The sequence below is a fragment of the Capra hircus genome, chromosome 25 (assembly GCF_001704415.2).
Source record: "Capra hircus breed San Clemente chromosome 25, ASM170441v1, whole genome shotgun sequence".
Classification (NCBI taxonomy): domain Eukaryota; kingdom Metazoa; phylum Chordata; class Mammalia; order Artiodactyla; family Bovidae; genus Capra; species Capra hircus.
In genome coordinates this window covers 39,186,980-39,214,965 of record NC_030832.1, presented here as the reverse complement: position 1 = coordinate 39,214,965, position 27,986 = coordinate 39,186,980, and the positions used below count along the sequence as shown (strand labels likewise).

The 27,986-nt window shown below is 48.1% G+C and overlaps 1 protein-coding gene across 1 annotated transcript; it reads left to right on the top strand.

The window, feature by feature from the left end:
• On the top strand, positions 9,200-25,576 carry KDELR2 (KDEL endoplasmic reticulum protein retention receptor 2). The gene is made up of 6 exons (XM_018040759.1): positions 9,200-9,239; positions 9,291-9,396; positions 17,972-18,072; positions 20,810-20,968; positions 21,952-22,204; positions 23,530-25,576. Exons 2-6 carry the CDS (start codon positions 9,306-9,308, stop codon positions 23,562-23,564), a joined length of 639 nt encoding a protein of 212 aa, XP_017896248.1. The 5' UTR covers positions 9,200-9,239; positions 9,291-9,305; the 3' UTR covers positions 23,565-25,576.

Below are 27,986 nucleotides of genomic sequence, written 5' to 3'. Positions count from 1 at the left end.
CCCATGAACCACAGCATGCCAGGCCTCCGTGTCCATCACCAACTCCCGGAGTCCACCCAAACCCATGTCCATTGAGTCGGTGATGCCATCCAACCATCTCATCCTCTGTCATCCCCTTCTGCTCCTGCCTTCAATCTTTCCCAGCATCAGGGTCTTTTCAAATGAATCAGCTCTTCGCATCAGGTGGCCAAAGTGTTGGAGTTTCAGTTTCAAAATCAGTCCTACCAATGAACACCCAGGACTGATGTCCTTTAGGATGGACTGGTTGGATCTCCTGGCAGTCCAAGGGACTCTCAAGAGTCTTCTCCACAGTTCAAGAGCATCAATTCTTCAGCGCTCAGCTTTCTTTATAGTTCAACTCTCACATTCATACATGACCCCTGGAAAAACCATAGCCTTGACTAGACGGACCTTTGTTGACAAAGTAAAATCTCTGCTTTTTAATACGCTGTCTAGGTTGGTCATAGCTTTCCTTCCAAGGAGTAAGTGTCTTTTAATTTCATGGCTTCAGTCACCATCTGCAGTGATTTTGGAGCCCAAGAAAATAAAGTCTGACACTGTTCCCACCATTTCCCCATCTATTTGCCATGAAGTGATGGGACCAGATGCCATGTGTGTATCTGTATATGTGTGCATATCCACACACAGTCTTGCCATGGGCTCAGATACATAATATGCAGAAATAAATCTCAGATCTGACCTCATACCCATTCAGAAATGCATGTTTTCACCACAAACTTACATGCAAAAGGAAGAAGAGGGGAATTCCCTGGACATCCAGTGGTTAAGACTTCTCCTTCCAATGCAGGGGGTGGGGGTTAGATCTCTGGTTGCAGAGCTAAGATCCCACATGCCTCCAGGCCAAAAAAAAAGGAACATAAAGCAGAAGCAATATTGTTACAAACTCAATAAAGAATTTAAGATGTTCCGCATCAAAAAATCTCAAGAAACAAGAGAAAAAGAAGTACAATTTCATGTCGTTCTATTACACAGCCAACTGAAATGTGTACGGAAGGTGTGGACAATGCTTACTTAGGACTGAAAGCCTATCTCAGAAGGTCAAGAAAAGAGTGAAAAGAAATTACAAATCTCTTAGGTATGACTCAGTCAATACGATCCAACAAGCCATGATTTTTTAGCCAAAAAAAAAAAAAAAAAGCTCACAAAGTCTACTCTGTATGTACTGATAAAAATACACACAGAACTCTACCCAAAATGGATGGAGAGCTGGAAAGAGGACAGCATTTTCAAAGCACTTTCAGTGTTTAACTTCGTATTGCTCTGATAGAACATCATTTTATGCATTTATCTCTAAGAATGATAAGCGGTCGTGTGCTCTGAATCTTTTTCTCTTACAGAAGAAAAAACAAAGAATAAGTGACAGGACCCCAGCCATTGCCAAAATACACAAGTACGTGCTGTATGTAAATGTTTACACAATCTGGCAACTTCTCACTATACAAATCATTTGGTTTAACAACGGTCTGGTTGCTAGTAAGTGGCCCCCAATATTGAGTAGTCTCAGACTTTTGCACTTACCAGTCAGTGGAAGTATTTGAAATGCAAAATACTTGCAGTTTTGGTAACTTACACATTAGTTACCCAGACCATTTTAGAGTCTCCCCAAATATTAACAACTTAGCAGATGTACACCTGTATCAAGAATATAGACCCATTTCTCATTTGCTCAAGAAATTCATTGCAAAAAATTCATCGCAAAATCTTGGTTAGCTTTTTCTTATACCAAGTGATATTTCTGAAAAATGCTGTGTAAATGGACACTAATAATTAACGCTAATAATAATGCTGGTTCAGGAGCCAAATTACTGAGTCGTAAGAGGTCACCAGCGTGGGAGACATACTTTTTGTCGGTTTCTTTTCGCGCCTTGGAGAACTCCATCTTGGCCCGTTGTCCCCTCGCTGCGGGGTTTCTGCCTAATGACAGGCTGGCTGCTGGGTTCTTGTGCTTTCCTGGGACTCCCAAAGTCTCCGCCCCCACAGAATTCTTGTCTTCACATCTTCTGAGCTGTCATTCTGTCTTGCTTCTCTAGCCTTCCTTCTGAGATCCTTTTCATTCTTCCTCAAGTCCTTTTTTTTAAACTTTAGTTGTTGTTGTTGTTGTTGATTTTTGGAGTGAGGATCTGTTGGTAGTAAATACTTTCAATTTTTGCACCTGAAAATGCCTTTGTAGTCAGTTCTTGAAAGGTGGTTTTAGTGGATGTGCCATTGTAGGTTGACAGTTGTATTTTCTCATCCATTTGAAGGTGTTATTACACTGGCTTCTGACTTCCAGTTTTGATATGGAGAAGTCAGCAACGAGTCTAATTATCATCCTGTGGCAAAAGGCAGGTATACTCGTTTCCTAGAACTTCATTACCAAACTTCCACCAACTGGGTGGCTTAAAATAACAGAAGCGTGCTCTCTCGAAGTTTGAAAGACCAGAAGTCCAAACTCAAGTCAGGAGGGTTTCCTCCCTTCTAGCCTCTGATGCTTACCAGGTCACCAGTAATCCTTGGCATTCCCTGGCTCGTAGGTGCCCCATGGCATCCTCCACCATCACGCACTGTTTTCCCTGCCTGTCGGTGTCTTCACATGAGAGTGTGTGTGTGTGTGTGTGTGTGTGTGCGCGCATGCGCCTGCATGTCTGTGTTTTCTTATAAGACCACTAGTCACTGGATTAGGACCCGTCCTACTCCAATACGACCTCACCTTAACTAATTATATCTGCAAAGACCCTATTTCCAAATGCCCTCACACTCTGAGGTTCCAGGTGGACAGGAATTGGCGGCGGAGGAGGGAGTATTATTTGACCCAGAGCAGTAGGTTATGTGACCACCGCAACTGTATCAGAGACACAGACAAATCTCTGTGCTCAATTTCAGAGCTTTCTCATTGCTCTTGACATTCTTCTGTGTCCAGAAAGGTATTTCATTCTCTTTATATTTATCTTTAAAATTTTAAAACGTTTATACAATTTTAATACTGATTTTTTTTTTGCCACAATGCATGGCATTGGTTAGTTGGTTAGTTAGTTGGTTAGTTCCCCAACCAGGGATTGAACCCATGCTGCCTGCATTTGAAACATGGCATGTTAACCACTGGACTCCCAGGGGAGTTCTTATATAATTTTTAAAGGTTACGCTCCATGTATAGTTATTACAAAATATTGGCTATATTCCCTGTGTTGTTCGATACATCTCTGAGCCTGTCTTACACCTAGTGGTTTTTGCGCCTCACTCCTGTACCCCTACCTGGTCCCCCCCCCGCCTCTCCTCACTGCTAACCACCACTAGTCTGTTCTCTGTATCCGTGCATCTGCTTCTTTTTTGTTATATTCACTAGTTTGTTGTGTTTTTAGATTCCACATGTAACTGATATCATACGTATTTGTCTTTATCTGTCTGACCTTTTTTTTTTTTTTTGGCTGCACTATGCCGCTTGTGGGAATCTTAGTCCCCACCCCCGGGATTGAAGCCGGGTCCTGACAGTTAAAGTGACAAGTCCTAACCACTGGACCTCTGGGGAATTCCCCGTCTGAATTATTTCACTTAGCATAATGTCCCTGGTCAGGGAACTAAAATCCCATATGCTATATGGCGTGGCAAAGCAAAAGCAAAAAATCTTTAAGTCCCATGGGATGATGACATTCAGAGAGTTAATGAGGAAGAAGAATAGTTATAATTTTTAATTATTTAAAACAAGATGCAATTTTACATTTTAATATACAGAAAGAGTACATATTTTTTAAATGCCAGGACAGTAGACACTCTAACAGGCTATTCACCATGAAGTGAATGAAGCTTAAGCTCCAGAGCCTGTCACTTGCACAGGTCACTTGGGAGGCCCTGGCAGGGGCTCTGACTAGGCATTCCCAGCATCCTGTGTTTTCACAGATTTTACAGAGGTGAGATATTTGAACCACAATCGGTTAAGGTGCCTGACTCCACTCCACGTCCTGCTCCCTCAGCCTACCTGTTCAGGGAGAGGGCCCCGGGCATTTCTGCGCCCCCGCAAAGGGGAAGCTGAATGGAGGACACTTGCCACTTAGGTTTAGCCGGACACATTAGAGGACCCACAGTCCTGTCCACGCCCAGCCCTGTAATTGCTAGCTATCTCGATGTCCGAATGGTTCCCAGGCATGCCTGTACCATCTCACCTGGGGCAGGTGTGGGGTCAGAGGTCAGGTCAAATAAAGACCTGTCCCACAGCACTCCGCCCTTGGAGGCCAACACTGAGACAGAGCCCGGGGTGCCAGAGGTTGACTGGGGATCGAGGCCTGGGAGAGGAAGGAGAGAATACGTGAACGCTGGCACAGGCCTGACGTAGCCTCAGCCCAGCAGGTGGGACGTTCCGGAGGGGGAATATCCACTGGAGCATCCTCTGTGAGCCAAGGGGCAGCCTCTTTATGCTCAGTGGCTGAGGATGGCTGCCCTGGGATGGGCAGGACCTCCGATGAAGCAGCTTCCAGTGGCTGAGTCAGACTGAAGTTACTGTACCCATTCATTTGTGGTCATAATTGTGCAAAGGACTGTCAGGAAGCTCTGCGTATTACTAGATCACCTGAATTTTATGGAGCAGCAGCTGACCTCCCTCCTCTTGGCATCGGGGTCAATTTCCCCATCAAAGTGGGACTCTTCTTGCCAGGTGGTCCCTGCACACAAGAAGCCCAAAGTGCCCAGGCAGCAGCTGTGGCTCACCATCCCATTGGACTCTTTTGTGTCCCTTGGTGGACGTGTCCCCTCTTTGGGGATGAGGACTCTAGCCCCGCGGAGTCCAGAGTTCCAGCAGCAGAAGTGGTGGGTTGTCCCTTTCCAAGATCAGGTGATGGAAAGACCATGGCTTCCGCCTTGAGCATCTCCTCTTTCTCACCTGTGTGCTTAAAGAGACGCCGGCTGCCATGGTCTAGCTGCAGGAGGGTGCGGCCCATGTGGCAGAGGACAGATGTTTCCTGCCAACAGCCAGCAAGGGCCCAAGGCCTGCCAACAACCACATCAGTGAGCTTGAAAGCCGATCGTCCCAGTCATCCTCCACTCAGGCCTTAAGACCATCACAGTCCTGGTCAATGCCTTGATCGCTGAATCCCTGACCCAGAGACCCCCGACTGAGCTGCAACCAGACTCCTGACCCACTGAAACGGTGAGAGAATGAAGGCTCATTGTTTCAGCTGCTAGGTTTGGCGGTAATGTTACCCAGACATGACACACCGGACCACTCCAGCTTCCATACCTTGGTGCCCAGGTCCACACACTGTTCCTCGTGAGGAACAGTGCCAGGCAGAGGGCTCTGGGCCTGCATTGTCCTGGGGGGTCGCGCCCCAGCTTGCCGAGCACGAGCTGGCATGTCAGCTGTGCCTTCCACGGGCGGTGCCATCATGTCACTCCTAGCTGGCAGCTTCTGGGTGGTGTGGCGTGTAGTATTGCCAACGGGTCATGGGCCCACTCCCCATCACCTCCTCTGCTGAAGAGGGACCCTCTGATGGAAGGTCTACCTCCATCATGCTGCAGTATGACGTGGGGTCCCATGCTGGTAGATCAACCAGTCTGCCAACTCTCAGCACGTGGTGTCAACAAAGCTCTGTGGGCAGGAAATGTGGGTGTAAGCTAACCTGTTGCCGAGCACGGGCTCTAGGTACATGGGCTCAGGAGTTGCAGCTTGTGGGCTTAGCTGCTCTGCCACCTGTGGGATCTTCCTAGTCCAGGGATCAAACCCATATTCTCTGCATTGGCAGGCAGACTATTTTTTAAAATTATTTTTGGTTGCACTGAGTGTTTGCTGGGGCTTGAGGGCCGTCTCTAGTTGCAGTGAGCAGGGCCTGCCCTTCACTGCGGTGCACGGGCTTCTCCTTGTGCCGTTCCGGTGGCTTCCGCTGTCGTGCAGCACAGGCTCTAGGCAGGCAGGCTTCAGTAATTGCAGCACTTGGGCTCAGAAGTTGTGGCGCATCGACTAAGTTGCTCCACAGCACGCGGAATCTTCTGGGACCCGGGATCAAACCCACGTCCCCTGGATTGGCAAGCAGATTCTTATCCACTGGACCACCAGGGACGTCTGGGAGCACCACGTTCTTGAATCTTCTCCATAACTGCCTGTGGATCAGGCCTCTTGGCCGCCACACCAGCCTTGATGATTTGATCAGTGATGATGCTCATGGTGACCCCCCTGACTTTTGGCCTCTCTTGCCAGACCCTACCATCCCTGTTGCTCTCTAACGATAGCTCCTCCTGTCATTAGCCTCGCCAGTGGAGGAAAGTCATCACTATGAGGGGTGCAGGTGTCCCTCTGGCCAGGTTCTCAAAGTGCCATCCCTGGCCCAGCAGGATACTGACGGGCTCCACCGCAGACCCACTGAGTCAGACGCTGGGGATGGGCCAGCCATCTGGGTCTCAGCAAGCCCTCTGCAGGCTTTAAATGCACGTCCAGGTTTGAGGACAACTGAATTTGGGCCTCGATGATGGGTGCGTCCTCTGCGCTTTGCTGCAGGACAAAATCCCATCCCCACCGTGTGCCCTGATATGGCCCTAATGGTCCGGGAGCGAGCGACGAGAATGGAGACGGAACACGAAATCTGGTGCCATGGGTCAAGGGCCCTGCAGCCTCTACTGGACTGTGGTGCGGAGTCCACTCTGAGTCCAGCTTTCATTCCTGATTGTAGCTACAAGAATTTCTTTGATCTTATCTTTTTCAAGACACTACACTGACATAGCCCAGATCTCCTTGTTTTTACCCCAGGCCGTCCCCTTCTGGGCTAGTCTCAGGAACAATCAGCAAGTACACAGGCAGAGTCCATGCCTGACCCCCGACCCAGTGTTTCAAGGTCCATGCTTTCATGACTCCAGTCATACTCCCTTCTGGGTCTGGTCTCGGGGTTTGTAACAAGGCTATTATTCTAAGAAAAACATGAAAGATAATCATTAACACAGTTCTTAGTATATGCCGTTTTTCCAGGTGCTACTTCTGTGTAATTTTTCAAGGCTGTGAAAGTACATTATTAGGAATTCCCACTACACCCTGACATCCTAGCATTTTGACTCCATTCGCCAAGAGCCATCATTTTCTCCAGTCTTCTGGAAGCCATCTTAATAGTTCACACCAACTGGGTGCATCGAAATTTTCGTTCAAGTTCAGCCCCGGGGCTGGAACTATGAAGGTTCAGGCTTGAGCCCTGACTCCCCCTCCTTCTGCAGGGCGGGAGGACTTCCCTGCAGACAGTCAGGCAGGCCTATTGGCTTTCTAGCCTGCCTTTCGGAGAAGGCAATGGCACCCCACTCCAGTACTCTTGCCTGGAAAATCCCATGGACGGAGGAGCCTGGTAGGTTGCAGTCCACGGGATCGCTAGGAGTCAGACATGACTGAGCGACTTCACTTTCACTTTTCACTTGCATGCACTGGAGAAGGAAATGGCAACCCACTCCAGTGTTCTTGCCTGGAGAATCCCAGGGACGGGGAAGCCTGGTGGGATGCCGTCTATGGAGTCGCACAGAGTTGGACATGACGGAAGTGACTCAGCAGCAGCGGCAGCAGCAGCAGCATCCTGCCTTTAAGGGACTGTTGCTTGTCCTGAACGTTTCATGAATGACACTCATGTTGAGTGTCGGTACCGCTTGGTAGCAGCCAGACCATTCTGCTGTCCTCGGGTCTACTATTTTCTGTATATAGTTCACTGACTGATACGTCCCACACTCAGTCGTATGTTCTCTCCCATGATTACCCCCTCCCAGTCCACTACCAGTGAGAGTTTTCATAATTTGATCACTACTTTCTGCCAGGGGGTGTCTGTGCTCCCCCCACTAATGGGGCCTCCAATGCCAGGTCTGCTGTGTGGGATCCAGATCCAAAATCAAAACTAATCACGGGCTTTCTTGGACCTGCACTCCATTCTGCATCTGTGTTATATGCTCTGATATTTGCCGTCAAAAATGATACGGTACAATATAAAGACAAACGGTAAAATTCATGACCATAACTTCGAATTTTCTTTTTTTCTTTTCCTAGAATGACATTAAATAGCAAACAGGAAACAAGTCGAGAGAGAATGCAAAATAAAGGGGAAACTTTTACATTTCAGTACCTCTAATAGCACTTTTTTCCTGCTTTTGAACAATCGAGGAACCCATATTTTCTTTTTGCATTGGGCTCTGTAAATTATGCAGCCATATCCTGTTTATCAGCTTCATCCCATTAGAAATTTCTTGTGATTTTCACATCCTACAGAAATATTCATTTTCTAACCTAATTTTGCACTTTCTCAGAGTCCTCAGAATGATAAAATCTTTAGACCCCTGCATAAACCACACCCTTCCCAATATCCCCAATATCCAACTTATCTTGAGTGATGCAATCATATCAATTTTTCCCCCTCTCATACATTTTTATAGAGTAAACCTATAGGGCATATTAAAAAGCAGACATTGCTTTGTCAACAAAGGTCTATCTAGTCAAGGATATGGTTTTTCCATTAGTCATGCATAGAGATGAGAGTTGGACCATAAAAAAAGCTGAGCGCCGAAGAACTGATGCTTTTGAACTGTGGTGTTGAAGACCCTTGAGAGCCCCTTGGACTGCCAGGGGATCCAACGAGTCACTCCTAAAGGAAATCAGTCCTGAATATTCATTGGAAAGACTGATGCTGAGGCTGAAGCTCCAATACTTTGGCCATCTGATGCGAAGAGCTGCCTCATTGGAAAAGACCCTGATGCTGGGAAAGATTGAAGGCGGGAGGAGAAGGGGACGACAGAAGATGAGATGGTTGGATGGCATCACCGACTTAATGGACGTGAGTCTGAGTAAACTCCGGGAGTTGGTGATGGACAGGGAGGCCTGGCGTGCTGCAGTCCATGGGGTCGCAAAGAGTCGGACACGACTTAGCGACCGTAATGAGCGACCGAACTGAGCGACCGAACTGAACTGAACTGATAGAGCTCTTAAGATCAGTGGGGGAGGGGGTGGGAAACCCTCACAAGGGAGTGTCATTTCAAAAGTTAAAGGAAATCGCTGGCACCCCTGGGGAAGCCGGAAACCCGGCAGGGGTAAGTTGGCAAGGAGTCAGGGACCCACGGATAGAGCCCGGCAGCTGCGCTCTCGCCTGGCCTGCGCTAGGAGCGTCCCCTTTAAGGGGCGGGGCCGGGCCGGGGCCTGGCGGTCGCCCGCTCTCCCAAGCTGCTCTGCGCGCGCGCCGGCAGTTCGGCCACGTCCCTGGCCACGTCGCGCCCGCTCTCGCCATCTTCGCCGCTTCCTTTCTGGGGCCGACGCCGCCGCCGCTGCCTGAGCCGCCGAGCCTGGGGCCGCCGCGCAGACCGCCGCCGCCGCCATGAACATTTTCCGGCTGACCGGGGACCTGTCCCACCTGGCGGCCATCGTCATCCTGCTGCTGAAAATCTGGAAGACGCGCTCCTGCGCCGGTGAGCGGCGGGCGAGGCCCGGGAGAGGCTCGGGCGCGGGGCCGCGTCCCTGGGAGGACCGGGCGACCTCGGCCGTCCCAGGGCCTGCAGGCCTGCGCCGGCCCGACACACCCCCCTCGGCCTGGCTGGCGGGCGGGCGGCCGGGCCCCGAGGAGAGCCTGCGGCCCTTGGGGATAGAAGCTCGGGCCGGGGCGCGGTGTTGGGGCGCTGGGCCCGGCTCTGCACTTGGTCGGCTGCGAACTTGAGCCGTCGGGGGCCGGAGAGGCGCCGAGTGGACCGCGCGGGCCCTTGTTGGATCTGAAAAGTTTGGCTGCGGGGCAGGGGTTCCAGCACGCCGGTCCCTCGCGCCCCCGGCTTCAGTGGGCCCTTCTCCTCGCCCCTGGGTAGGAAGGGAGGGGTGTCCCGAGGTGCGGGGAGCCTACGAATCAATGGGACGCGCAGGAGGAGGATGGGTAGGACCGTGGCGCTGGGCCTGACGTGGCAGCCGACCCAACCCGGGAGGTGGGGCGGATATGGGGAGAGGTCACTCCGCTCTCCACCCTGCCCCTCGGAGGACCGGCCTTTCGGTGAAGGTGCCCGGGCACGCCTGTCCTTTAGAGTCCCGTGGGCTTCAACCCAGCCCTCGGGTCCCGGATCGCGCCTGTCGCTGGAGGGGCCTGTGGGGAGATCTCTAAGCGAATTTCTTGGGGCTGTTAATACTGCTTTGAGGGACGATCTAGTTTGTCAAAACTCCTCTGAGCGCCTCCATCTAATAACGGTTTTTCTTAGACCTGCGGCGCGCCGCCGGGTACCGCCGAGGTCTCCTGTGGTCTCCTGTAATCCCTCACTCCACGTCACCAGTGAGTTGGCGGCTCCTCCTCGCGAGTACACGTTTCATGCACACGCTGCTGGGAGGCAGTGAGACCCATTTTTCTCAGCTAGTCCTTGCAGGGTTTTGTGTTTCGTTAGCCCTAAGAGCTTAAGAACAGCGAATTTTTAAATGATTTTTTAAAAGTACAGAGTCTTCCTTACACATATTTTTGATGCCATGTCCTCAATGTAATAAACATTTGGAGAATTAAATAACTTAATTTTTGCAGAGACAGTAAAAGATGGAGTTCCACATGACCCGAGTGGCAGAGAATTCCATGTACCTGATTGATTTCTACCTATTTCCGCCTCTAGAATAATACCACCACCTCTTTGGCTGTATTCTTCAGGCCTCACCTGTCTCCCTGGAACACAGCTGAGATCCAGGAAGTAAGAAGAACCAAAAAAGACCTTTGAGCAGTCAAAATGGATGTTACAAAGTCCGCTTACTGAAACCAGTGTGTTTGGCTTGGAGATGGTCTCCAGTTTATGCGTAGTTCCCAGAGGTTCAGTTGTGTTTCCAATGACAGCAAAGTAATTTCAGCCAACGACTGCGAAGTAATTTCAGCGATTGTGAGAGCTGATATTTAAGTGCTTGCTGTGTGTTAGGTAGTGAGGTAAATGCCTTACATGGCTTATCCCACGTAGTCTTTGGTGGCTCAGACGGTAAAGAATTTGCCTGCAGTGCGCGAGACCTGAGTTTGATCCCTGCGTTGGGAATATCCCCTGAAGAAGGGAGTGGCAGCCCCCTCCAGTATTCTTGCCTGGAGAGGTCCATGGACAGAGGAGCCTCCTGGGCTACAGTGCAAGGGGTCACAAAAAGTCAGACATGACTTAACACTTTCACATAGTCCTTGAAATAACCTTATGAAGGGAGTGCCCTTGCCCCCATTCCCTAGAGGAGGTACCTGAGGCACAGGGAGGTGAGATTACTGTTAGAGCCAGGCAAGGAGTACTCACAGTGAAAGATTTGCATAAATGTCTATGCGGTCTGTGTGGTTTTGGTTTAGGCATTTGATGCCAGGTCAGTAGTTTAGTTCATTTCTTTCTGTACTCAGAAAATGTTGTTTTATTTTTAAGATTTTTTTTTTTGATGTGGACCATTTTTAAAGTCTTTGTTGACTTTGTTACAATGTTGTTTCTGTTTTATGTCTTGGTTTTTTGGCCCTGGGGCTTGAGAGATCCTAGCTCCCTGACCAGGGTTCTCACCTGCACCCCTTGCATTGTTAGGTGAAGTCCTGACCACTGGACCACCAGGGAATTCCCTAGGAAATGTTAGTTTTAATCCCTGCTTCATCAAGACATAATCGACGTATAACATTGTATTCGTTTTAGGTGTACAACGTACAGACCTGATACATGTATTGGGAGATGATTACCACAGTAAGTTTAGCTAACACCCATCACCACACGTAGCGACTTGTTTGCTCTTGTGATGAAGGCTTTTAAGGTCTGCTCTCCTAGCAACTTTCGAATACGCAGTACAGTCTTGTTAGCTATAGGCCCCATTGTATGTTGCATCCCCTAAGTGTCAGTTATCCTCTGACTGGACGCTCGTGCCTTTTGACTGCCTTCACCCGTTTTGCCCGCCCCATCACCAGAAATGCTACTTTTAACTGTTATTTTTGCTCCAAAGGCTTTGTGTGAGTCTTTTATACGCTCCTCAGAATCCCCTTCTCCATCAAGGCATTTAATATTGAAGCGCGCTCTCCTAAACATGGACCTAAACTAAGACATTGGGGGGAAGTTAGTACAGCGCTGAACGTGGAATTCTCAAGGAAGCACCGCGTGATGAGAGAAGGTGAAAGGGTTTGCTATTTTGTTGTTTTTTGACATTCACTATTTTCATTTGGGAGATTTAGGAGTATTTAGGAAAATATAAAATACTTAAGCTGAAATAACAAGGAAGATAAATAGGTGAGTTAAATTTGTGTATGTTTGCTTGGTATTCCAATAGTTACTAAACTATCCTCGTTGTCAGACTTAGGATCATTTTTGTTCTTACATGTGAAATTTTCTAGCCTTATGCAAATCAAAATCACCAAGGTCATTTATTCAGAATTAAATTCTGGATTTGACTAGCTGCCTTGTTTTTCCATCCTAATTTAAAGTTGTTTAGGGACTTTTGAAAGGGTAGGAATTTGATGAGTTTCTCAAATAACTGGAATAGGAGACATGTACATTCAGGTTGTGTTTCTCACTTTGAAAATACTGGTCTTGGGATTCATTTTAGGATTTTGGCCCATATTTGAAACATAGCTGCAACTATAGAACCACGAGGCTTTTTCCCCTTAGGATTAGGGATGAGACAGTTTAGTGAGGAAGATTCTGCTTTCTTAACTGTCTAATTCCAGAACAACAGCCACAAAGGACCTTTTAAAGTGGAGGCTGGGGAGTTGATCTTGGTTTTGTTAGAAATGGCATTCTCCACTGTCTGCATTGTCATGATGGAGGGATGAATGAAATGTGAGTTCCTCGTCTTCCTGAGCTCTGAGTGCAGCTGGATCCACAGTGTCCCAAACTTGGGCCTGGGGAGTGTTGGGGGAACACCCCTTGGTTTGTAGGTGACGAACTTCCTGTCTGCATTTTCCTGTAGGCTGATAGTTATTAGTGCTGTGTCCAGTGGGCTTAAGCTGCTGGTGGATTCTTCTGAGCTCAAGGCTCCCAGCCTTCCGCCCTGGTCCTTCCCTTCTCTCTTCTGCCTGTCACTTAGGTTGTTGTTAGCTGTTGTGTGAGCTGCAGGTTTTCTTCCTCCTGAACGACAGCAGTGTACAGTGTCCCTGCGCTTCTTGTCATGGTGTAGTGTATATATGCGTAGGTGTGGCCTTTATAGTTTGAATTTTATTAGGAGATAGTTTATTTGCAGTGACTATATCTGATTTACAAAAAGCAGCTATTTTCTTGGCTCTGAAGTGTGCTTAAGTTTTAGGTTTGAATATATTTCCTCTTAAACTGTCTTAAGTGGTATGCAGTGAACTGGCATTTTGTGGATTTGTTGATTCTGCAGTGAGTCCTCCAGATTGGGGGCGGGTCCTCTCTCTGTCGTTGTTTATTGAAGTGTGGTTGATTGGCAGCGTTGTGTTGGTCTCAGGGGGACAGCGCAGTGGTTCAGGGGTGTGTGTTCTTTGTCAGCCTCTCCCTTAGAGTGTCCTACAAACCACTGAGTGTAGTTTCCGGTGCTGTGCATACATCCTCGTCGTGACAGTTTATATTCTTGAAGCACAAGGAAAACACCTCTCCTTTCATCATCTCTGAATACTCCAGGAAGCTTTTGCCTCCCGTTCCCGGCTCCCTGTTTGTAGCAGCTATCGACTCTGCTCTTTGGAGTGCCAAGCTCCTGAGTAATCATGGCTCTTACTTACTGACCACCCACTCTGTGGCCACAAGGCACTGGGGACACAGTTCTGAGCAGCAGCTTGCCGCTGTCAACGTTTCTGTTCTCAAGAAAGCTGCAAGTTAGCTGAAATAAGATCTATATAAAAAGATAAAAATATAGGATATCAAACCACATAGGCAGTAAACACTATGGATGTGAAGTGGTGAGAAAGACCCTGGAGAGGGCTCCCCTGATTTCACAGCAAGGAGGGTATGAGACCTCCATGAGGAAAGTATGCAACTTTGCTGATGGACATAAAAGCAACCCGAATGCATGTTTATACCATGCCTGGTCCTGGATAGGACCGGGCAGAGGAGAGCAGACGGGGTGATTCGCCTCCCCAAATTACCTTCCTAATTCAGAATATCATCACAGTCAAGGGACAATAAATTGAGAGAAACAATCTGCAATAAATCTAAATGGCAAAAGGTTAATATCCACCTTAAAATTAATGTTTAATTTTAAATTAAGTTAATTTAATTAATCCTCCAAATTAAAAAAAAAAACACCCCGATAGGTAAATGAGCGAAGCTGGCCGTCTATAGAATAGCAGAAAGCCAGCCAAGAGCGGAAGAACGCCCTGCCCCATTAGTAGCTAGCAGTTTGGGTGTTAAGAGCAGTGCGTGCCATCGTTTGCAACTGGATGGGAAAAGTCAGAGGCTCACAACATCCTGATGTAAGCAGGGATGTAAAGAGTATTCTCATCTGGTGTTGTGAATATGTAAATGGCACAGCCTATGTAGGAGAAATTTGACATTATTTTAAAAGTTAAAGTGTTCATATATTTTATCAGCATTTCTAGGGAATTTGAACTATAGAAATTGTCATGTAGGTGAACAAGCTAAATATAGGTATAAAGGTGTTTGTTGTACCTAAATAAATACAGAACACTGCTTATAGATACAAAGATATTCATGGAGCGTTTACAAGAACAAAAACTGCGCACAACCCAAATGTCCACTTGCGTGGATGGGTCACACAAACGTTGGTGCGTTGCCACTGCAGAACACTGCTGCCATCAGGAAGAATAAGGTGGAAGTGTTACCAGGAGAAGATATGTCTGAAATACCAAGTTGAGAAAACAAGTTGTGAACCACGAAGAGATAGTGTGGCCCATTTTAAGGGGCAAACGTGTGAGTACACGTACAGAGAAAGGGGCTTTAAAAAAGCCTGGAGCGTCGTGTTTAAAGCAGAGGTGGGAAGGGTGTTTACAAGGTCCTTTTGCTTTTTATTCCAGGTACGTGGGCCCAGTTGGTGTTTTTAATAAAATAGCATCGATTTTGCTGAAAACAGGAAAAGGTGGCAAAGCAGCACATAGTCAGAGCTGTCACTAAGCACCCGCAAGCATGGCAGCTATCGAAAAACGCTTTTTCCAGCAGGCCCATACTTTGCCCCTTTTGGCAGGTGCAGAAAGTGAGGTTTAGGGGGTCCAAGTATGTAACGACCCTGTGTGACCTGGTGCACTTAGAGCTGAGCTTGAACCCACACCTTCTGGCCCCACAGCCCCTTCCCCTGCTCACAGAAGCTGTGCTGTGGGCCCGCTGCTGAGCCCTGTGCTGGGCTGTTAGTGGCCGTTAGGAGAGCATCTGGAACCTTGGAGGCAGTGGGTTGGCACCTGGTGCCCGGGCCGCCGGGTGAGCGCTGCCCTGCAGGTTTTCCTGCTGCTCTGACCTGTGGTGCTTGGGTGCATCCAGTGTTGGCAGGAAGAAACAGTTCACAGAAGGCTTGTCCGTCTGGTTGAGGGTTTTGTTCTGTAAACCAATGGAAATATGAGAAATGCAGCTTTTAACCCGCAGCACAATTTAAGGTCATGTACACTGGAATGCTTAGTTGGAGGCGTTCATTCACCTCCACTTGGCCCAGTGGGAGAAGATGGGAGTGGTGGTGTGTGTGATGATTGGTTTCCGTTTTACGAGTTGTGCTTCCTAGTGTGGAGGTGCTCCCTAATGTGGAGGTGCTTGCTGGTGTGGAGATGCTCCCTAATGTGGAGGTGCTCACTGGTGTGGAGGTGGTCCCTAATGTGGAGGTGCTCGCTGGTGTGGAGATGCTCCCTAATGTGGAGGTCCTCCCTGGTGTGGAGGTGCTCCCTACTGTGGAGGTGCTCCCTGGTGTGGAGTGCTCCCTACTGTGGAGGTCCTCCCTGGTGTGGAGGTGCTCCCTGGTGTGGAGGTGCAGTACATTTGTTACAGAACCGCTGAGAGTGAGTGGTCTCCAGAGCTTGTTACCCTGGCCTTTGTGTCCTTCAGTCTTAAGCTGGGAACTGAGTGGGAGCGCCTCCCGCTTCATAGCACGTGTCCCCAGAAGGATATTCCTGTCCTGCCCGCTCTGTCTTCAGCTGGGATCCCTACCTTCCTGAGAAGACAGACAGGTTTTCTGTGCTGCCTGCTCTTCGGGAACCAGGCCGGGAAGAATCGGGCAGAACTGTGTGGGCACACAGCGCTCAGGTCTCCAGCATGGTGGTTCCCGCCCAGGTTTTACACCACAGGACAAGCTGCAGGCCACACGCCGCCTGTGCCCTTCTCCTTTGCCCCACCCTCTGGCGGGCAGTAAATTAGGGCAGAGCCCGGAGCACACACCTGTTTACAGCCAGAGACACAGTATGACTTAAAAACTCTTTGGAAGTCTTATTTCAAAATACCACAAAATGAGTTTACCCCCACGACATGAATATAATCGAATTACCCTTTTGTTTTTTTTTCCCATTTGTTCATTCAGCAGGTATTTTCTGGGCCCTGCTGTGTGTCAGACCCCGTGTGTGTGTGTGTGCGCGTGCGTGCGTGTGCGCGTGGTGGGTCTCTGGAGGGGCAGGAGACGGGCGACCAAATGACCACAGGGTGCTTTGTCAGCGCTCCACAGGAGCTGGGCAGCAGCCTCGTGGAGTGGATCTTCTGTACTTGCTGGATGAATAAGCAGCGCCGAGGGAGGGTGTCTTCAAGGATGACTTTGATGGGAATTGGGTTGCATCAAAAGGGGGTGATAGAAGCGATATGCTAGTCCCTGATTTTTAGTCTAGGAATTCTGAAAACGGGCAAATTTCAGTTTACCTGGCTTCCAAATTTTCAGGAGAATAAACCCTTTACAACAAAACTTGCCTATATGTATTCTGTCATTTTTTAACTTAAAATATGGGAAAGAACCACACAGAAAATAAGCTGGGACTTTCTCAAGGCTTCCGCAGTCGTCCGACGTGAAGTGCGTGCTCCCAGTCGTCTTCCCCGTCTTGTCTTCTCTCGCATGTTCCCGTGTCAACAGCAGTCTCATCAGTTCTCCTTTGGAACATTGGTCTGTGATAAGACAAAAAAGAAACTTTCCTGCCACTGGGGAAAAGACTAAAAGGGGCACACTCACTCTCTGTCTGTATCTCCGCCTTCAGCCCTCGAAATTGGCCACTGCTGACGGATCCAGAGAGACAGAGACCGCTGTTTCTTCAGTTTCTCTTAGTTTATTTTTGTGAATAGGGTGGAACTGCAATTATTCCTCCACAAAAATAACGTTCTTAGAGCTAGGCTTTTTGCTTCAACAAGCTGTAAAGTAGTTTTGGACAGTAGTGTTGTTTGTAAAATATCATTTAATAAAACAGTGTGATTTTCACCTTCTGGAAGAATATTGCTAATGATTTGGGGGCAGTGACATTTCCACTAAGTACAAACTTTGCTTAACTGTCTAATGATGTGAAGTTTACAGTGTACGTGAGGGTGGATGGGTCCTGACACCTAGTGAGATTCACTTTCCTCAAAAAGTCGCTCTTCAACATCTGAAACCCGCGGTGCACAGCTGTTGTCACATAACTATTTGGCCAAATCCAGACAACAGGTGACCTGGCAGGTGACCTCATCATCTCGACTGAGTGTCCCTGTGCTCCAAATGGGCTCTGGAGGGAGAGGGGAGTGGTGACTGGAGGGAGAAAGAGTTTCAAGATGTTAACACAGTAAAAGGTGCTGCTTTGGAAGGCTAGTAGGTGCCCACCCTCTTGTTGCCATAGCATCCAGGGGAGCATGTTTGTGTGAGTCTGAGTTTGGTTGTGTGGTTCATCTAAGATAGTTTTTTTTTTTTAAGTTTTTATCTCCTCCAAGTAAAGCTGCCTCCCAAAAGTCACCGTAGGAGGCCAAGCCAGGGGGATTACTGCTCTGACTTTTCCTGGAAGCAGGGCCCCCACTTGGTTCCTCGTCGCCTTGTCTGTTTGGATGTTGAGGGAAAGGAAGATTGAAACTGCTCTCCTGCGTTTGGAGTCATCCCAGCCCGTGGCTTTGGCGCCTGGTGCCCCGTGTCCCTGCAGTCCCTTCACGGTATCGACTTCAAGAATCACGGAGCTCTTGGTGTATTTCTAACACTTTGCTTTTGTTTTTTCAGGTATTTCTGGGAAAAGCCAGCTTCTGTTTGCACTGGTCTTCACAACTCGTTACCTGGATCTTTTTACTTCATTTATTTCATTATATAATACGTCTATGAAGGTATGGTGTGGCACCCAATGGAATGTGTTTGGTCCATAATTCACAGACTTGTGGAAACTGTTAAATTTATGTCACCTCTGCACTTAATTAAGCATCTTCAAGAATAGTGTCTAGATGTGCTGCTGTTTATGTAAGCCTTTTGAGACCACCTAGTACGTAAAGCTCGGAATAGTTATCGTTAAGCATATTTTTTCCTGTATCAAAGCAGTATCTATTTAATTAAAGCACTTTGCACTTAGAGACTTCTTGGTCTTAAGTTCCTCAACTGTGATAAACTTCTGAAGCTCTGGAAAACCCTCAAAGAAAGAGGAGTGACTGTTATGTTTTCAAGCAGTGGGAAATGACAGGGTCCCTGGGAAAGGCCAGCAGGTTGGTTCAGGACAAGGAGGAGCAGGCAGGCTCCGGCTGCCCCGCCTGCTCCCGCCTCTCTGTGGGGCCTGGGCGTGCGTCCGCGTGTCGCCTTTGCCGTGCTTAAGCCACGTCTACACCGTAGTTCACTTAACATGGTTTCTAAGCCTTTAACTCGTCCCAAGTGCTAGTATCCATGCCACCCTTGGTGTCAGTTTCCCTAACTCACAGGAAGACAGATGTGTGGCTCTCAAAATGCACCGTAATTGCATACGCCTAGCCTCTTGGGCGCCGTGGGCAGTACGCATGCTGCGCTTCGCGCAGTCTGGGTGCGCTCTGCCGGTGTTGAACTTGCATGTGGTGAGCACCCCCAGGGCACACTGAGGGCTGCAGATGGCAGGCAGCACCCCTGGTTCTGGCAGGGGAGCAGATGGCAGGCAGCCCTGGGCAGATGACTAGCTTGCGATTGCTGCTGTGACCGCACATTCGGGTTACCTAGAGTCGTTCCATTCTGTTACTAAGTGATGGGAATTCATCAGGAATTCGCTTCCTTAGAAATGGCTGTGTCCTTGCTTATTGTCCAGGCAAGTTGAAACTGTAGCTGTCAGAGGTATGTGAGCAGGAATCCCCTCCCCTCCTCCCCCTCTCAGGATGCCCAGCTTTCAGGAATTCTTACTTGCTTAATTGTTGCTTCCAAACATAATCCTGAAAATCAGGGTCATGAGAGCCGGGTTTCATGTGCTCATGGCTTCTTACTTTAAATGGCAAACATGGGTGAGAGAAGAAAAAGAGCTGCTTTGTTCAGTGGTGGCTAAGCCTCGGTGGATGCATCGGGGCTCGTTGTGGGTGGGGGGCTGGGGAGCGACCCCCTGGCCAGCTTGTGCCTCCACTGGATGTTCTGCTGGGGGCAGGGCAGGGGAAACTGTACGTAGATGTGTGTGTGTTTTGTGTATACATATGGATTAAGTGTTTATTCACAAGCATATATACACGTATTTTTGTGTGGAGAGAGCGCCTCTGACAGTATAGGGTGTCAATCTTCCTTGACTTCGCATTGAGAAGGGGTGTGTGTGTGGCCTCTTCAGTATTATGGGTATAGTCAGCAGTTTGGTATTTTGTTAACTATTTGCAAATATAACTTCATGATGCCTGGGACAGTTCAGGTCTTTGTTTTGAAGTATATAAGGACTTGATGATTGCTCTCATTATCCTCTTACGTCGATTGACCCCAGTGTTTTCCGAATCAAATTTTGCAAGTCACCTTGGCTAGAGCGAAGTAGGACCAGGTCATGTGGCTGATACTCCAGCTGCCTGTGTTTATAGGTTCTTGAGCCTAAAATTCTGCAGTCTGAAAATTGGTGTAATCTCAGAATGTCAGACTTTTTCTTGGGTTCAGATGAGTATATAGTGTTTTTCCTTTTGAGTATGAAACACCATATAACCTTATTGTAAGCCCTTGAATAGCTATGCATTGTACAGTTATCACTTACTTTTGGTTTTGCTTTTGTTGTTACCAGACGAAATTTCATAGCAACAGTCTGAATGTTCAGTGTTAAAGTAACATGAGTTAAAACTGTCATTGCAAAGTGTAATGTGAGTTACATTGTCTGTATTATCTTTTGAAAAGTGCTAGCTCGGAAATATCCTCATGCGGTCAGGAAGTGCCTTGACTTTGGACTGTGTTGAACTTGCCATTCACTTTCTTTTCTAAGGCAACTATCTAATAATTTACAAAGAGATTAAAAATCCATTTCTTGGCAGTCTCTCATAAAGTGAAACTTACGCTTAACATCTGCTCCAGCAGTCCCCCTCCTGGGTCTTTACCCAGGAGAAATGAAGGCTCATGCTCATCCAGAAGCCTGTGCACAGATGTCCACAGCGGCTCCCTCCCCCACCCCACAAGCTGTAGACAGCCCACCTGTCCTCTGACTGGTGGGTGAACGAACCTCTGTGGCTGCCTCTTCGTAAAGACACAAGAGGACCAGTTCTAAGTATACACGACAGACAACATGGCTGGATCTCAGGTGGTTATGTTGACTGAAAAACACTGGTCTGAAAGGTGACATACTGTTACAGTTCCATTTATGGAATGGAATTCTAGAAAAGGCCAAAAGTGCAGGGACTGAGAACACACTGGCACTTGCCAGAGGTTAGGCCTGGGGGAAAGGCATGGCTCCATAGGGCGGCAGGAGGGAATGGGGGGGCTTAGGACTGGTCTGTGTCTTGACTGTGGTGGTGGTTTTATCACACATGGAACTGTATACCCCCCGAAAAGTGGATTTTACTATATTTAAGTTTGATATATGTATCTGTGGCTGATGTAGAAAGCTAGGGGAACTGGAGCAGTTGTAACATGTTGATGACACAGCATCTTTTTTTATCTTTTCAGCTCATCTACATCGCCTGCTCCTATGCCACAGTGTACTTGATCTACATGAAATTCAAGGCGACCTACGATGGAAATCATGATACTTTCCGAGTGGAGTTTCTGGTGGTCCCTGTGGGCGGCCTCTCATTTCTAGTCAATCATGACTTCTCTCCTCTGGAGGTTAGTTAAGAGGTTACTTAGGTAGTCATGCGTGGTTCCCTAAGGAAATAGACCTGTTTGCAGTTAATGGAGTTCTATTTTGTGTTTTGAGGGCATGGATGGGGAGTGGGTTAGCAAGCAACCGTAGTTTGATGTAAATGAATCCTGGGCAAGAATTAAGCCCCCAGGTCAGACACCCACTTGAACGTCTGTCTGCTGACTCTCCTTTAGAACATAAGCTTGGCTTCTGTGACACCGAGCCGCTGCACTCCTTGTCTTGAGAAAGTGCAGCCTGCCTGGTGCCCAGCGCCGCGCCACGTGGTGAGGTGGCCTGCTCCCCAGTGCTCCATCCAGCCCCAAGCGTCCCAGAGTGAGGCCGTGGTTGTCCCCTGGTGGCGGTGGCGCCTGGGTGTAAACCCTCCAGGGACTCCTCCCAGACCCTTCCTCTGTAGGCGTGAATGAAGTGCTCGGTTGGGAAGAGAGCTTGCGTGATTACGACTCTGACTTCTTAGCTCTTTGATTTAACCATGCCACAAAAAGCCTGAAGAGTAAGAAAAGAGTGAAATGATATATGTCATCTGGAAAGGAGGAACAGCGGTGGGGGGGTGAAGGGACCCAGTGCCCAGTCCTGTCGCCCTGGGAGGGAGCGGGGCTGGTTCAGGGCCCCGATCCGGAGCGGGAGAAGCACCGCGTTAGAGGAGTCAGGCAGTTGCCCAGGGAAGAGTGCAGCGCTGGCGAGACCAGGGAGGGAGATCCAAGGAGGTGCAGGTGTCTGGGAACCTCGCTTGTCCCGGGGGTCTGTGCCTTTATATGTGGCCTAAGTTTCTGTGGTTTATTCAAGTGCAAAGCTGCTCTGTCCTGGGCGCTGATGCCCAGGCCCGCTCCCTTTATGCTGCTCCACGGAGGCAGGAGTGTTGCTGTGAGCCCGCAGCAGGCGCCGGGCGCTGACGCTGCGAGCCCGCAGCAGGCGCCGGGCGCTGACGGGGCTGCGGCTTCGCCCTCAGATCTTGTGGACCTTCTCCATCTACCTGGAGTCAGTGGCCATCCTGCCGCAGCTCTTCATGATCAGCAAGACCGGGGAGGCGGAGACCATCACCACCCACTACCTGTTCTTCCTGGGCCTCTACCGAGCCCTGTACCTCGTCAACTGGATCTGGCGCTTCTACTTCGAGGGCTTCTTCGACCTCATCGCCGTGGTGGCCGGCGTCGTCCAGACCATCCTGTACTGCGACTTCTTCTACCTGTACATCACGAAAGGTGCGCCAGGCCCTGTGCGGCCCGCTTCCCCCTCCAGGGCTCCCGTGGGCGTCGTGCTTCTGACCTGACACTTGCTCAGAAGGCGAACTGGCTTCAGAGCACGTCTCAGTGACCGTCAGGTAGAATTCTTGGTCAGGATTTTTTTGCTATAATTTTATTGTTTTTCTACAATGACACATTTTCATTGTAAAACCAGTCAGAATGAATAATTCTGAAAACAGTCACCCAGAATCCTACCACTCAAAAATATTCATCGTTAATATTTCAATAAACATAACGGTTTAATGATACAAGATTTAAACTCAACATGCTGTTCTATAATCTGTTCTTTTTCCTGGACATCTGCATGACTTTCAATAGCAGTGGAATCTTATGTTTATTATTTATTATTATAGATAAATAGTTTATTTATTCAGCCCCCTGTTCATGGGTGTTTGGGCTTAGAAATCCAGGGTTTGATGCAGTGTCCTTGTGTATATATGTATTAGCCTTTGTGTGAATAGAGTACACGTGAACTTGACAAAGATCTCATGAAAGCCGCGGTCCTTGCTCAGAGAAAAATGCACAGTTACGTGTATTCACACAAACATGTGCTTATAGTTTTAGGGAGTTCCGGGGCCCTGAGACCCCACTAAAGATCCCAGGCTAAGAATCCTCAGCTCACTTCAGTTGCTCAGTCGTGTCTGACTCTTTGCGGCCCCATGGACTGCAGCACGCCAGGCTTCCGTGTCCATCACCAACTCCCGGAGTTTACTCAAACTCATGTCCGTTGAGTTGATGATGCCATCCAAGCGTCTCATCCTCTGTCGCCCGCTTCTCCTCACGCCTCCCAGCTAAGGAACCCTGGCTGCACAGTAAAGAATAGCTTACTCTATAGCCAGTAAGAATCCTGCCTATACAGTAAAATTTCTAATGGTGGTATTGCTAGATACAAGGGCATATGTATCTTAACTGTTTTTTTTTTTAACATCCAAAATTTTCATAACTGTTATGTGTCAATATATGTAATTAGGGGATTAAGTCACGATGACAAAAAGCTGCCAGAAATTAAAAGACAATTTCAATTGAACTAGTATTTTTAAAATCAGTTGCTATGGCATCCGGATACATTAAGAAGATTCCAGTCTGTGTATATGACATTCTCTTACTTCAGGACTCTGTTTATTGACACCCAAGTCAGATGCCTGGTACTTATCAGGAGCTCATTTCCTTGGACCTTGCTCTGTGGTGTCTTGTATGAGAAACTTCTAGGAGTGGGAAGGAGGAAGCTGAAGCACATCAGGATGAGTGACCTTTTGTTTTCATCCCTGTCTTTAAACTTGTAGTTCTCAAGGGAAAGAAGCTCAGTCTGCCCGCGTAAGTGCCAAAGACCACCAGCAGCATCTGTCCTCAGGGTGCTCGGACAGAATTCTTACCACAGCAAAGGCTCAAGATGCTTGATGCGGAAAATTGGAAACTCAGCTCTTCTGTTGCGGATAGTCATCAGTGGCTCTGTAAGAACCCAGAGGGAAAGAACCAGAAGGTTTCTGTTTAATGCATCTTGCCTTACCTTTTTTTATTACTATGTACAAAGATTTTTTTACACAAAGAAACTTAATGCTGTATTAATAAAGTCAGTGTGTAGCTTCAATTGGGGGTAGTTCCAAAAGTGAAGATTTTGTGAGGAATAAGTGCAAACTGTTTTGGGTTTTTTTTAATTCTTTGAAATTGTTGATTCTTTGTGTCTGCAATGAAATCGTACTCCTTGACAGTCAATAGATAATATATTCCTCCATCTATCAAACTTGCATTCCACTATATTTATTTGTCTTTTTTTTTGCCAAAAGATGAGGTATCTTTGTCTGAAATCTGAGACACTATGTGCAGGTTGGTACATCTGTTCAAATTGCTTCCCAGTGCTATGGAACTCCTTCCCTAGACGTCAAACACTACATAAGACTGGTAGGGATGACTTGCAGGCCTGAAGGTTTTCTTTACGAAAATTTGAAGATTCTGAATGTAGATGGAGTCTCGTTTAAGAGTCACCAAAGGTGCCTGCCCTCCTCCCCTACTAAGAAGTGTCGATTTGAGACTGTTCCGAGGGTGTCGAAAAGCTTGCTGTGGGGTCGAGGGGGCTCTGGGCTGCTTGCCGTCTTGAGTGTGATGTGCAAGAAACATTAGTTTGGACTTAGGGCTCCTCTGAGGAATGGAACACAAGTGGTTACCTATCACTTTAATTTACAATTCCAGAAGATTACTACAACCATGTCTGTTCTCAGATTGAAGTGGTTTTTCGTATCCCTTTTGGATAGCAGAATGATTGACTCTTTTTTTTTTTTAATTGGCAGCACCAATTGCCATTCCTCTCACTCTTTTTGTTTTGTTTTTACTGAACTCTTGCATGATTCATCTTCTGTTACCCTCCTAAATAAACATTTTATTAAACCTAGAATAAATTGTCTTTTTTTCTGGATTAGGGTTTTGGAACATCCTATGTCAGGATGGGTTTTATTCTTTGTTTTTCAGTTGGCAACAGAAGCTCTATATAGGGCCACAAACATTTGTTCTTCCCTTAATCTAAAACCTCTTTTTTTTTTTTAATTGCCGTTTTTCCCCTGATTTTGCCATTGTATTGATTTGCTGCATTTTTTCCTTGACTTATGCAAAAACATACAATTTTGGATTTTTTGTGATGCATCATAAACGTTGAAGTATTGAATACTAACAGGGCTTACAACAAAAGGGACGTCGCAGTCTTGTTTATGGCATTAAATTACCTTGCGAAGGAAGGGAACTGGATGGATTTCACTTTTATCTAGTGTGTCTCCAGACATCTTTCTAAACAGGCAGTGTAGCTGCAGTTTAACCTCCTGTCCTTATCGCTCTCACCCCGCCCCCCCCCCCCTCATGTCTTTGCTTTTGTATATCAGAGTATCTTTCTTTCAGGCATTCTAGTTTAGTTTCTGTTTTCATCCTTTTTGGAAGATTCTAATGGCGAGGAAGGGTGGGAAATCCCGGCCTACGTGGAGCAGACCCCAGCGTTCCCAAACTGGTGGCCGGGGGAGTCTGTTTTTGTGCATGTAAATCGAACACGAGCTGGGCTCCTTCTTCGGCGAGCATAGAGCATAGAGCAAGGATCTGGGACTTGCGGAAGCATGGAGTGTCAACGCCTCTGCCAGCCATCTGCCCCAGGAAAAGTAAAGCGGGCTGAGATGCCGCCACCATCCTGTGGTCCGCCAGGGTGACATCTCCACAAGTTCTTGGGGGGCGTGGGACCTGGGCAGCGGCCTGGCGCACGTGGGAACAAAGGCATTGTCTGACGCACCCCACGAAGCACTGTTTCTGAATTACTCTCACTTCCTGAATAAAGGTTATCAGGTAATTCATACTTTTTATCAAGCTGTTTTATTTGTGTGAATTTGTGTTTTTTTCTTTAAACATAAAGAAAAATAAAGCAAAATTAACAGATCTGCCCACTAAGTAACTCTGAAAAGATGCTGGGTGTTGGCTGCTTACAGACACCAATCCAACACTGTCTAGTCCAATCACGGGGTTTGAAGGTTTCCCAGGGAATTCTCTGGCAGGCCACTGGTTAGCCCTCAGTGCTTTCACTGCAGTAGCCCAGGTTCAATCCCTGGTCGGGGAACCAAGATCCTGCAAGCTGTTCAGTGCAGCCAAAAAAACAAGGTTTCCTGCTTCCTTACAGCCTGTCAAAGAGAAACGGGTAGAGAAAAAGTTGCAGGTAGAAAGCCTTGCTAGGGAAGATCCAGCCCAGAGATAACTAGTAAGTCAGACGGCTTGCTGGAATGGTCGAGCAAAGATTTGGTTTCAACAGAAATCATTAGTGATCTGTGGGAACGCTAGGAAAAGCACAGGCTTTGGGGTCAGATGTGTGGAGTCTTGGCCCGTCACAGCCTAGCCCTGCCCTTGGAGTTAACGTGAGCCGTGTTGCTGCTCTGTTACCAGCAGAGACTCCACCATAGGACTTCCATGAGGTGTTAAGGAGCCCTGTCCTGAAGCTCACAGCCGAGACTGGTGCACATTGAGTGCTGGGGACCTCAGGGACCCTCTTTCCCTCCCTTTGTGCTCAGCTTGGGACAGCTTCCTTGAAAGCTGGCTGGAACTAATTCAGCAGGAGCTCCTCTGATGCATTTGACCGCATTGGTAGTTTTGCCCTTGTTAGCCTGCATTATCTTCAGACCCTAACTCCCTAGTACGTTGCAAAACCACCCATCTGAGTGAAGGCTGATTGAATTGGGGCTCGGTGTGTGTCTTTCTCCTATGTGCTTCACCCTCTAGTGGCCGAAGGTAGAAGTGTTCGGTCTTATGAGCTGTGCAGGTGCTAAGGTGGTGGTAGGGTCTCCTCCAGTTCTGAAACAGTTCCCTCTTTTATCCTTTCAACCTAAAAGTAACTTGCAGTGTAATATACAGCACTTTTACTGCAAGACTGTTACCGAGTGCGTGTTTAGTCACGTCGGGCTCGGCGACTGCATGAACTATAGCGTGCCAAGGTGCTCTGTCCGTGGGATTTCCCAGGCAAGAATTCTGGAGTGGATAGCTATTCCCTTCTCCCAGGGATCATCCCGATTCAGGGATCGAACCCACCTCTCCAGCATTGGCAGACCGATTCTTTACAACACCCATCTGGGAAGCCTGTTATATAGCACTAATCCTTTCAAACAATGACAAGGATTGTCATTTTTTTATACTATTAGAACATAACACTGCAGATTTCTGACCTAGTTTGGCATTGGGCACTTAAAAAGTGAGTCTTCAGGCATACGCTATCTACTTGACTTCATTTTCAGGAAAAGCTCTAGAGACCATGTTACAGCTGAGGCCCGAATGGAGTGAGACAATGACAGGGAAATACCTGCAGGAGGGGCAGACTCTGGCTGAGGAGACAGAGACCGTAAAAGCCCTGGGGAGAGAATGAGCTTGGTATATTTTGGGGGTGGAGGGGGAAGCAGCAGGCAAGGTGAGTGAGGAAGGGAGAAAGTAGCCCTAACTCGGGGAGACAACCATGCATTTGCAAACCTGCGATGTGTGACTCTCGGGGAAAAGACTCTGCAAGAGGTTGGAGTCCATTTTATGCACAAAGTGTTCAGTCACTCAGTTGTGTCAACTCTTTGCAACCCCATGGACTGCAGCACGCCAGGCCTCCCAGTCCATCAGCAACTCAGAAGCTTGCTCAAACTCCTGTCCATCCAGTCTGTGATATCATCCAACCACCTCATCCTCTGTCGTCCCCTTCCGCCTTCAATCTTCCCCAGCATCAGGGTCTTTCCCAATGAGAGTTCTTCGAATCAGGTGGCCAAAGTATTGGAGCTTCAGCATCAGTCCTTCCAATGAATATTCAGGACGAATTTCCTTTAGGATGGACTGGTTGGATGCACAAAGTGAAGGCTTGCAAAATTCTAAGCTGATGGGCCTGGTCTGACGGTTCGTCGTCACTGTAAGGGCAATGCACCGAAGAGGAGGAGGGGAAACAGGGCAGGGTTGGGGAGAGCAGCGGGGAGACCCGGTCAGGTACGCGATGAGGGGGGCTCGGACCCGGGCGGAGGGGAGCGGAGAGGCCGAGAGGTGGTCAGAACCTACGACCAGCTCGGAGGAAGGAAGGAAGGCAGATCAGGCTACAAGCACCAAGCGGGCGAGTGGCTTCAGGCTCTGAACCAGGGAAGGTCCTAACGAGGAACTCCTAACCCCTGCCCTTGCGGGGTGGAGAAGGAAATGGCAACCCACTCCAGTATTCTTGCCTGGAAAATCCCAGGGACGGAGGAGCCTGGTGGGCTGCGGTCTATGG